This window comes from Oryctolagus cuniculus, chromosome 20 (genome assembly GCF_964237555.1).
Source record: "Oryctolagus cuniculus chromosome 20, mOryCun1.1, whole genome shotgun sequence".
Taxonomy (NCBI): domain Eukaryota; kingdom Metazoa; phylum Chordata; class Mammalia; order Lagomorpha; family Leporidae; genus Oryctolagus; species Oryctolagus cuniculus.
This window is the reverse complement of record NC_091451.1, coordinates 46,114,861-46,125,828: the sequence shown is the minus strand read 5'-3', so window position 1 is coordinate 46,125,828 and position 10,968 is coordinate 46,114,861. Positions and strand designations below refer to the sequence as shown.

At 64.6% G+C, this 10,968-nt stretch overlaps 1 protein-coding gene across 4 annotated transcripts; it reads right to left on the bottom strand.

Annotated features, from left to right (window-relative positions):
- Positions 1–223: 223 nt before the first annotated feature.
- Positions 224–10,188, bottom strand: LBHD2 (LBH domain containing 2). 4 transcript variants are annotated; one of them, XM_070065428.1, is made up of 4 exons: positions 10,170–10,188; positions 2,122–2,210; positions 1,307–1,457; positions 224–512 (listed from the first exon to the last, which is right to left on the bottom strand). In XM_070065428.1, the coding sequence occupies exons 2-4, from the start codon at positions 2,188–2,190 to the stop codon at positions 442–444; spliced, it is 291 nt and encodes a 96-aa protein (XP_069921529.1). In that variant the 5' UTR covers positions 2,191–2,210; positions 10,170–10,188; the 3' UTR covers positions 224–441. The 4 variants fall into 4 exon arrangements, with proteins under 4 accessions (XP_069921529.1, XP_051690851.2, XP_008246866.2 ...); XM_051834891.2 differs by lacking the exon at positions 10,170–10,188 and adding an exon at positions 8,183–8,317; XM_008248644.4 differs by lacking the exon at positions 10,170–10,188 and adding an exon at positions 6,664–7,256.
- Positions 10,189–10,968: the final 780 nt, after the last annotated feature.

Genomic DNA, 10,968 nt, shown 5'->3' with positions numbered 1-10,968 from the left:
GGGACAAACCCGGGGGAGGCGGGTCTTGCCCAGGGCAGCCTGGGCTGGGCTGGGCAGGGCAGAAAGAGTGTCTGACTTCTTCAGTGCCAGCCCTAGGGTCTTCGCAGAGCCCGCCCTGCTGCACACCAAGTGGCCCCCACCTGGCTCCCAGCCCTTGCCCGGAAGGCCACCATCAGAACCAAAATCCTCAGTCCCTTGAATCCTCAACAAGTACACACCCGTCGGCCACTGAGAGGTGCTTTTATTTCTGCTCCAAAACGCGGGACGAGGAGGGTGTGGTGAGACCGGAGCAGCGGCAGCAGGGGCAGAGCTGCAGCCGGGCCACGCAGCCGAGACAGGAAGCTGCAGCGCAGCCCGCCTGCGGGGGTCTGTGCAGCAGCCGGGCCACCCTGGTGGGGCTCTCAACGGGCAGAGAGCGAGCCAGGCTGTGTCCTCACCCCGTCACTGGTCCCCGGTGCTGGCAGCGTCATCTGAAGTCATCCCTGGAGCACCCGGGGAACTTGACGAGGGGGCTGTGGAGACACGAAGGCCTCCGTGTTAGTGGAGGGCTGCAACCCGGGGTAGCCCAGGGGTCTCTGGCAGGCAGCTGTTGGGGGAGAGGAAGGGCAGGCCAGGGTGTCCCCAAGGGAGGGAAGATGAGGCAGGCCCAGGAGCACCAGGCCCAGTGGATGACAGAGTGAAGGGTCCAGGGCAGACCCCGGGGCATTCCCAGGTTCACATCCCCATGGATGCCTGAGGCAGTCCCTGATGCTGTCCCCAGCCCCGGGCAGAAACTGACAGAGCCAGGGGTGCTGACCAGCAGAGGGCGAGGTCCAGGGACAGCGAGAGGCAGGCAGGGCTGGAGGGGCCCCAGCTGGCTGAGTTCATTTCCTCTCCAGGGGACTTCAGGGGACCACACCTTCAGGGCCCGGCTCCTGGGGGCCTTGGGGGCCCTCCACAGAGGCCCCCGCTGCCCAGCCCGTCTGCTCTGCGCCTCGGTCCTGGCCCTGGCCGGCCCCCTCCTTCAGGGGCGTCGGCTGCTCATCAGGGCTCCTGCAGCCGCTGGGCCAGCCGTCTCGTCACAGCTGCACCTGTCCCTTCCCAGGCCCTGGTGGGCACTTGGTTTGAAGGTGACCAAGCGAGGGTGCACAGGGAGGGGGGCAGAATGGGGCAATGACGCGCAGTCATTCAGCACGTGCTGACCGTGCCCTCCCGGTTGCCAGGCCTGGGGCCGCTGGATGAGGGGAGCTCTCATGCAGGTGGGAGAGAGGTCAAGGCCAGGTCACCGTAGGCCTCCAAGCTCCCCTCACAGGCCGCCCCCACTCACCGGTCTGGCTCTGAGGGGCTCCCCTCTGGGCACCCTCTGGGGGCCAGCGTAGCTCCCCACTCTCCACTGCACCGGCCTCACTGGGCTCCACCATGATCGAGGGCAGCCGCTGGCCCAGCCGAGGGCCCTTCTCCCGGGCACCCACTACAGCCTGCAGGGCGGGTGGGCAGGGGTCAAGGCTGCGCCAGGCCCTGGGCTCCAGCTCCCTCCCGCTCTTGTCCAGCACCTGTCCCACTGGGAGGTTCAGAGGCCTCTTTGTCCAGGCCCAAGGTAGATATGACCATGTGCGCACGCACAGACATGTGTGCGTGCCTATGGGAATGCACACGCAGGCTTCCCCAAGACGAGTCCCAGCCCCCCTCACCCCACCACTAGGGATCGCGGCTCTCCCTGGGGACTTCCTAGGCCCCACCTGGGCTCAGCCCCCACGTGCAGCCTACAGCTGGAGGGGCCAAGTCCACACCAGGCGTGATCCCTGGGCTGCTGTGCACACGGCCACCCTGTGCCTCCTGTACCTGGAATCCTGCACAGCCCCTCCCCGGGGTCTTCCCTGCTGGGCCCCTGGCCACCTCCCTCGGCTCAGAGGCGCTGGGAATCTGTTGCCATGGCAACCCGCGCTGCTGCCAGGCTGCTCCTACTCATTGTTCAGAGTCCAGGAGAGCGCGGGGGCGGGGCGGGGCGCCTCCCGGCTTCTCCACCTCCCATTCAAAGCCTTTGCAGGTGGAGGCCACTGCACTCCCTCGTCCCTTGGCACCCCGTGGCCCGGACCTGCCTGCCCGCCCCACCTCAGTGGCCTCAGGACCCCAATCACATACCTTCCCTGCCACACTGCCAGCCCCCTCAGTGGGATGGAGCTCTGGCACCGCGGGCTGGGGGGTACCCATGTTGTGGCCACCGCTGCCACCTGCAAAGACGGGGGCAGAAGGCAGGTGTCACCAGGGCTGGGGCCAGATCCCACCTGCCAGGGTGCTGTGTCTGCGACCCCAGGCTCCAGGCTGGGCCCTGAGACTCTGGGCTGCTCACTCTGTCTGGGTCCCCTCCCCAGAGGCCTTGCAACGGTCAGCCAGCCCCACCTCACCCCATACTCGGCTGAACTCCTTCATGTACAGTTCTGTATCCAAGGCTGCGGGGGAGAGGACCCAAGAACGCTTCCTGGAAGAAAGCAAGCCGGCTCGAGGCCTGAGGGGTGAGCAGGAGGCAGCTGGGCCGGGTGGGAGCCGAGGTTTGTTCTGAGTCAGGGAGCAGCGAAGGGAGGGCACAGAGCGCCTGGGGGACCCAGATGAGCCGGAGGCTGGGAGGAGCGGGAGCCGGGTACAAGGTGCCCATACCCCCGCCACAAGCCCTCCATGCACACCAGGGCAGGTGCTGAAACCCATCGTGGAAGGAGACTGACACCCTGCCCGCACCGGCCGAGCACTCACTCTGGAAGGTCACGGCCAGCCTTGCCCCCACCTGCATGCTTGACGACACACCAGGAGGGAGGGGAAAACAGGGGTAGGTGCGGTAGGTGGGACCCAGTTTTGGCAGGTGGCAAGGTCACAGGCAAGGTCCAGGAAGGATGGGGCAGGGGGCGCCCGTGATGCCCTGCTGGGTGTGGGGAGGGGGCGCTGTGGGCATTCAGCTGGGGAACGGCTGCTCTTGTGGGAAATGGGATTTTGTCACCAAACTCCCAGCCCAGGTCAGCTCAGGTCCCATAGAGGCCCAGGGAAGACTGGGAGAGGGGCACACCCTGCAGGGGCAGTGGGCAGCCAGGCCACACACCCTGCGCCTCCATCCAATCCCAGTGCTCACACTCGCTGCTCCTGGGGTTGCCCCTCCATAAAGCCCCTCCTGGGGTCGCATCTCAGGACCCTGAAGCCCAGGGCAGCCAGGACAGAGGCCTGTGTGGACTCAAGCACCAAACAGTTGGGGGAAAGAGGCGGGAAAACCACTGGCCACAGAGAAGGGGAGGGGCACGGGGGAGGGGCCAGGGTGGGGAACCTGGAGAGAACACACAGGGTACCCGATAGGAGTGACGGGAGGGCCAGGTGACGGGGCTGTCACCCTGAGCCAACCAAGGGGCCAGCAGAGAGCAAGTCTCCACCAGTGCCAGGGGCCAATGCCAGCATGGGCAGCAGGCACTGCAGCTCCCCCAGGCAGGTGTGGAGGGGCAGGTGCACCCAGCACAGCCCCCCGCCCCCCAGCCATTGCTGTGGCCCAGAGCCTGGGTCCTGGGGAACCCATGTCCTCCCTCTCCCCAGAGAGCTCCGACTCAGAACTCCTCAACCCCCTGTTCCTGCTCCCCCACACCTGGTCGCCAGGGTGCATGAGGTGGGGGGCACTCACAGGGCGGGGTGGGGGCATCATTCACACTCACCCGCCCGTGCTGGAAGCAGGCACCGGGGCCTCCACGCTCGGCTTGTGCTGCGCCTGCCGGCTGGCCTTCCCTCCAGCCCTCCCTCCCCGGTGCCTCCCGCCCACTCCCTGCTCCTTGCCTGCCTGGCCTCTCATTCACACTCTGGCCAGCCCTCGGCGCTGCCACCCTCCCGGCTCCGGCTCCCAGGCAGGACCTCAGCCTCCTGCTGAGCCCATCCCCTGAGTCTGTGCCCTGAGAATCTGACCCCGGCCACTTAAGATGCTGGGCTCCAAGGTTTAGGGTTCAGGAATTTGGAGTGCGGAGTTCAATAGGACCAAACACATAGCCAGAGGACACCTGGGACAGCAGAATGAGGAGTGGAAAAGAAGAGGACGACCTCAAAATGGAATGAGTATCGAGGAGCAGGGAGTCACCCCACAGCTCCCCTCTCTTCTCCGTCCCAGTCCCGTCTCCCAAAAGGACAGACGATAGGTGTCAGTCCAGTTCAGAGACCTGGCACACTCTCTCAGCCACATACTTTCCCATCTTTCACCATCTAATGTCCACCATCAATTAGCTAACATCCAGCTGCCATCCAACATTTACAAACCAGCAACTACTCACCCGGCCAGCTCTCATCTGCTGTCTGCCACTCAACCACCATTCAGCCACCATTCAGCATCAACCACCAGCCAGCCATCATCAACATCCTCCCTGTCCGAAATCCGCCATCACCTTCCCCTGTCCAACTACCGTCCATCTGTTCACCAGCCACCGCTCAATCACCATCCAATGGCCAAGGCTCATCCACTATCTACCAGCCACAAACCATTATGTGACCTCCCATCACCATTCACTGTCCAGCCACCATTCATCCACCGTGCCTTCATTTGCTGACTACCCATGCCCACCATTCACACCGTGAGAATAGCCAGCAGTCCACCATTCCTTCACCACCCACCCACCTCTATGCATCCGTCATGCACCATGCAACAGCTTTCCACAGACATTTAACAGCTATCTGTCCATCCACCCTTCGTGTATCCATTACCACATATCCAATTGCCAATCACCAGTCTACCCATCTACTTACTATCCCTGTATCCTGATGTATCCATCCAACCAACCATAATTCGTCCATCAGCCATTCACCATGCATCACCCGGCCACGTTTCCATGAACAACAGTCCACCATCATCCAACCACCAATTCTCTACCACCTACCATCTCTCATCTCCATGTCTGTCTGTTCAATGTCAGTCTCAGCATTTCCTCTACCTATGTAGCCAAAATCACTAGCATCCCAAATCGACCTCAGTACTGTGTCGTCCATCCCTCTAAGTGCCACGTGTGAACCTCGGCACTGGGCACTACCCAGAGAAGAGAGAGCAGAGGGCATGCGTCCACCAGCACGATCCGCAGTCACTGCCTGTGATCACCCCACCCAGCACTCGCTATCGCTCAACAGCTGTTCTCGTTCATCATCCATTTTACATCTATCCATCTCTTCATGTAACACCCACCTACCATGCACCTTGCAGCCACACGTGACCTGTTTACCGTCCCTCATCCATGTTCACCTTCCATTAATCCGTTTTCTACTATTTGTTTTTTTTTTTTTTTTTTTGGACAGGCAGAGTGGACAGTGAGAGAGAGAGACAGAGAGAAAGGTCTTCCTTTGCCGTTGGTTCACCCTCCAATGGCCGCCGCGGCCGGCGCACTGCGGCCGGCGCACCGCGCTGATCCGATGGCAGGAGCCAGGAGCCAGGTGCTTTTCCTGGTCTCCCATGGGGTGCAGGGCCCAAGCACCTGGGCCATCCTCCACTGCACTCCCTGGCCACAGCAGAGGGCTGGCCTGGAAGAGGGGCAACCGGGACAGAATCCGGCGCCCCGACCGGGACTAGAACCCGGTGTGCCGGTGCCGCTAGGCGGAGGATTAGCCTAGTGAGCCGCGGCGCCGGCCCACAATCATCCATTTTCAATTTATCTAGCACCCACCATCCATCCACCCATACTTCCATGATTCATCCACAAACCAAGCGTCCACTATCCACCCACTATAACCTGCAGTTCACCCACTATCTATGGATTCACTCCATGTCCACCGACTCTTCAGTTCAGCATCCACAGCCATCCACCCCATCTTTCAATATATCTGTCTGCTCACATCACCTGACCAACCACCACTACCTAGATGCTCCCACTGTGTTCCGTCCATCCACCACGAAGCACCACCACCTACCACATGCAATCAGCCTGTGTCCAGCCGTCATCCACACACTCACTCTCACCGCCTCCGTGATTCACCCATTGATTCAGACCCACCTCGTCATTCACGCCCCCATCAGCCATTCAGCCATCTAACTCAGCCACCCGTCATTCTCCTTGTATTCATCTACTACCTTACACTATATTCTTACATCATCTGCAAATAAATAATAAAATGTAAACATTAGTCAACTGTTCTGACGTCTGTCTCTCCACCACTCATCTTCCTCACCATTCGTTTACCATTAATTTATAAAGTAAACATCCATTTATTAACAGAAATGCTGGAATGTCGCAGCCTCCAAGGCCAGGACGTGGGCTGGCCACAGCTCTCTGCAGGAGTCTCCAGGGTCCCACGGGTCCCACGCACAGCAGGGTCAGCCGCTGGGCACTGTGGCTGCGGCGTGGCAGAAGTGGTGATGTGAGTGGAAAGAGAGGGTGGCAGAGATCCTGTGAGGCCGGGGAAATGGCCCAGGGACTTGGCCTGAGTGGAGAGGCCAGGAGCTCATGGTGGGGTGGGGGTGCGGGTTCCCGGCCGGCAAGTCCCAGGAGTCCCACGTGGACCTGACACCTGGGACCCGGCCAACGTGCCCGTGCCTGCACCATCTCATCACCCCAGTACCTTCGTGCTCCCCTTCCACTGGCTGCCCCCAGAAGGCCACCCCTGCCTCCGGGCACTGGACGGGAAGTGCTCTCCTTGTGTGTCAGTGCCGAGCTGGCCCTCCCTAAGGGGCTGCTGTGGCCTGGGTGTTACCTGCCAGGCCCCTTGAGGCCGACGCTGCGTGGCTGGGGACAGGCAGCACCTGCAGAGTGGGCCTGGACCCCACACCAGAGGCTGCAGAGGCCTCCTCGGGGTCAGATTCTGCTCCTGCCCCTCTCCTGCCCTCGCGGGACCTGCTCCAAAGCGACAGGCTTCGCTGCCGGCAGCTCTGCGTCCTGGCCACACCGTCTTTGCGGTGTAACCTGGGGACCCTGGCCCTCTCGGGGCCTCCCTGTGGAGTAAAGGAAGGGGAAGGCCGCGGCTGCAGGGGCCCCCTCCCCAGCCCAAGGCCTGAGCGTCCTCTTGCGGCCATCCTGAGGCACAGCACGCGGCCCGCGGGCGGGGACCTGCGGTTTGGAGAGCGCCGTGGGCGTGTATTTGTCCCCGCTTCTGCCTGTCCGCGAGAAAGCACACAGGGCGCGGTGGAGGGGACCGGTAGTGGGCGGCGGGGGCCTCACTGCCCGCCCCCACACTCGATCCTCAGCCCGCGAATGCTGTGGCTGCACGACGTTCCCGCCCGAAAACCGTCAGCTTTAACGGAGGAGGAAGGGGCTGCCGGAGCGAGACTCCCGGGGGTCACGGCTGGGCGGGGACGGCGAGCGCGAGGGTCTCTCCGCGCCCCCTCACGGCCCGGCAGACCAACGCCCGCCCCGGCCGGCCCGGCGCCGCGAGCCCCGGGGCGTCCACTGCCCGCGCCCGGGGTTCCGGGAGCGTTAGGCCTCGGGGTTCGCTCCCGTGCACCTGGGGCTCGGGTCGTCCCGGGCAGGGAGGGGAGCCCGGGTGACCCCCGTGGCTCTCGGCGCCCCCCTGAGAAGCTGAGGCTCGGCGCGGACGGCGGACCCGGGAGCGCGCGCCCGCGCCGTGCTGACCCCTGCTCTCGGCGGGGGCCCGTCTCCCGTCGCGCGGACTGGGAAGTCGGGGGACTCGGGACTGGGGCCTGGAGCTGCTTGATTTCCGGTTACAGGGCAGGCCACCTGGGGTGGAAGCGAGGGGGCAGCGCGGGGCGCGTGGAGCGCGCGGCGAGGGCCTGAAAGCGGTGGGCTTTGGGCCCAGCCCACGTCGCGGCGCTGACCAGAGCCTGGCAGGCCCGCCCCTCCAAGTCGCCCTGCGCGTGGTAGTCTCCAGGGACTTCCGAGGGCCACTGCCACCACCACTGCCAGCCCCGAGACACCCCAGGCCCATCCCACGGAGGGGCAGCTCCGGTTACACCGGCAGGGACGGACCCTTGCCCCGGACGTGTGGGTAAATGGGCAGTGGCTGAGGCCCGAGCTTCCTTTGGGTGAGAAGCGCGAAGTTTCAAATACTTGCGCCTGCGTGCAAACGGGTTCGTACGGCACAGACACGTCCGGATACACAATCCCTGCGTTCGGCCGTTGAGCCCGGGCGGGGGCGGAGGGCCGGTATCGTTCCACCAGCGGAGCGCGGGGAGGCCGAGACGCCACCCGTGGTCACTCGGCCACACCTCGCTGCCTGGGACCCCGGCCCCACAGCGGCACTGCGGGCGGGGGCTTACATCTTCCCAGGACGGCCGCAGGCACTGGGGCTCCTCCGTGCGGGGGCGCCAGGGCGCGCCGGTCTCCGACAGACCCCACGGTACAGCCTTGCTCCGCCCTGGAGGGGTCCAGGCCGGTCCCGGCCGGCCGCAGTACGCGGGAGCCTCGCCGCGCCCGCCCCGGCCCTCCCCAGCTCAGCAGCAGGTGCCTCGGCGGCGCGGTTCCCGGGTTCCCCAGCGCGGGGCGACTTCTCGCCGGCGAACCTGGGGAGTGGGCGCGTAGAACCCCCGAGCGCTGCGCTCCCCGGGTGCTGGGGTGGAGGTGCAGGAGGCCAGGAGTCCGGTGGGAGCGGCGGCCGTGGAGTTCCCGCGCCAGGAGTCGGGAGCGGGGGACGCGGGGAGGCGCGGAGGCGCCGAGGGCCAATGCGACACCCCTGCTCAGGGTGCTGCACACGTGGCCGCGGGCTGCCCACGAGCCCGCGCAGCCCTCGGGTGACAGCCCCCCGACTCCCTCCGTTCTCGCTCAGCACGGGCAGGGCCGGGGAAGGCCAGTGCTGCCATCGGGAGGGAGTCTGATGGGGGAACATCCCCTGAGGCTTTGTCCCCAGGCCTTTGCAAGGCCATCGGGCTGGGTTGGCGCCTTGACTCCGGAGCCCTCCCTTTTGTGTGTGGGCCGCCTAGGACTTGAGCCTCAAGACTGAGCTAAGATGATTGTACTGTGAGTTTTCTTGGATTTTGTTTTGTTGACCAAAAGCTGACTAAAACAGTGACCACCCCCACCCCTGGCCTGGAGATGGGGCCCTGGAGTGAAGCAGCACAGGGGTAGGCGAGGGGCCCGGCCGTCCTGGATCTCGGTGGGCAGTGGCCACGTCTGGGGGCTGGCGGAGAGGGTCTGCTTGCATTTCTCCGAGCTCCCAGGTGCTCGGATGCTGGCCCTGTCCGGAGGCACAGAGCATCCTCAGTCTGCCCCTCGGGCCTGCTCTGCGGACACCTGTGCTCAGGGGCTGATGCCCGGGCATCCGTGGAGCCCTGGCTCCTCCCTCGGTTTGCTGTGGGCCCCTGGACAGGTCTGTGGCAACCCCTGAGACTCAGTTTCCAAGTCTGCAGAGTCAGGGGGAGGCAGAGTGGGCAGCCAGAGGCCATGGGGGGGGGAGGGGGCTTGTTCTTTCTTTCCAAGGAAGAGCAGCAGCCACGCTTGGAGGGAGACATCCGGTGCTCTGGGGAAAGGCAGGGTTGTGGCTCAAGACTGGGCCCTGCCACCGGCCAGCAGGGACTCCACCTCTGCAAGCCTCAGTTTGCCCTTCTGTGCAATGGGGACTGTTCCGGTCCCTGCCTTCCCAGGTTCCCACTGCCAGTGGAAGTGCAGTCTGCAACGAGCGGAGCAAAGTGCACTTCAGTGTCTGCAGCATTGCCGGGAACCCCCGCCCCACCGCCCCCCGCCCCCGCTCCGCCTCCTCCCTGAACTCCTGTTCCTGCCCACCCCTCCCGGGTACAAGCAGTGCCCTCTGCAGATCAGGGGCGCCTGGGTCCCAGCCTGGGGGCTGCCTTTATGGCTGAGGCATCTGAAGCCCCCGGCCCCAGGTTTCAGGAGGGCGGACAGGCGGGGGGCCCGGGCCGCAGGCGCACTGCACCTCCGGCCTGTTATCGTCTGCTGCCTGTGATGACAGCTAACTCCGTGCAGGTGCCGTGCCCAGCGCGGCTGCCTGCTGCCTGTGACCTCCGTGAGCCACACAGGCGCTGGGGCGGGCCCTTCTCGTTTCAGACGGGGAGCTGGGGTGCTGGCTCCCGGCCGTCCGAGGGGCACTGCTGGCTGCTGCCGGACTTTGCGCTGCTGGGTGCAGGGCACGTTGCCGGCTATGACGGTGCACTCCCCTCAAGGACACGTGGGAGGGGTTAGGAAGGCGGGGTGCGCTGGGGCCTGTCTGTGCAGGCTGGGCAGAGCTGCCGGCCCTGGGCTGGGGCAGCAGGCCAAGGCCACCCTCAGCTGGAACCCAGAAGGGAGACTCACCGGAGCTCGACCTTCGATCGGACACGCCGGGGGCCTGGCGGGGAGGCACGCCCCACTCTGTCTCCTTCCCCCCTTCCGCCACTGTTATCGGAGCCTCCGTGCAGAGTCGCTGGGCTCGCACACAGCTCTGCCAACACAGAGCAGGTAGCAGAGTAGGGGAGCCCCAAGGGGCCTCGGAAGCCATGGGGCACAGGTGCAGCGGCTGTGCCAGCCCCCTCCCCCAGCCTCCTGCTCTGTCACTGGGCTTTACGAATAGAACCTCTCAGAGTAAGCCTAATCTGAGGGAGCAAGCTGCTTCCTGCTGGGCCCCTGACTGATTAGATGCGGTTTTATTTAGTTATTCGTGCACGTTCATGCACGCTTTCATCTGCTGGCTTGCTGGTTTACTCCCCGAGTGCCTGCAGGAGCAGAGGCTGGGCCACATTGCAGCCGGGAACCAGGAACGCGTCAGGGGCTGCTGTGGGGTTGGCTGGGCTTCAGCACTTCAGCCAACACTGCTGGCTCCCAGGCACAATAGCAGGAAACTGGACAGGAAGCAGGGCGGAGGCAGAGCTGCGCCCGGGCACTTCAGTGTGCCACGCAGGCGACCTGCCACAACACGCGCCCCAGGCTGTCCCAACCCCGGCACCAGATGCCTGCCCCCGCGCCTGGGCCTTAAATCCACATGCAGGCTCTCTGGCCTTTGTCCGGCTCTGCTCCTGGGGGCTGGGGGGTCTGCAGGATGGCTTGGCCCTGGCCACTTGGGCCTCTGTGACCATGGCTGCCCAATTCCATCGTCCCCTCCTGCACAGCCAGAGTT

What these genes read in the sequence shown, in the direction of transcription:
- LBHD2 (XM_008248644.4), bottom strand. Translation starts at nt 6,982, where the DNA reads ATGGCCGCAAGAGGACGCTCAGGCCTTGGGCTGGGGAGGGGGCCCCTG. An exon ending in CTGGCAGTGTGGCAGGGAAG is followed by an intron (nt 1,458 to 2,121) that starts GTATGTGATTGG and finishes CCCGCCCTGCAG; the next exon opens with GCTGTAGTGGGTGCCCGGGA. An exon ending in AGCCCCTCAGAGCCAGACCG is followed by an intron (nt 513 to 1,306) that starts GTGAGTGGGGGC and finishes GTGTCTCCACAG; the next exon opens with CCCCCTCGTCAAGTTCCCCG.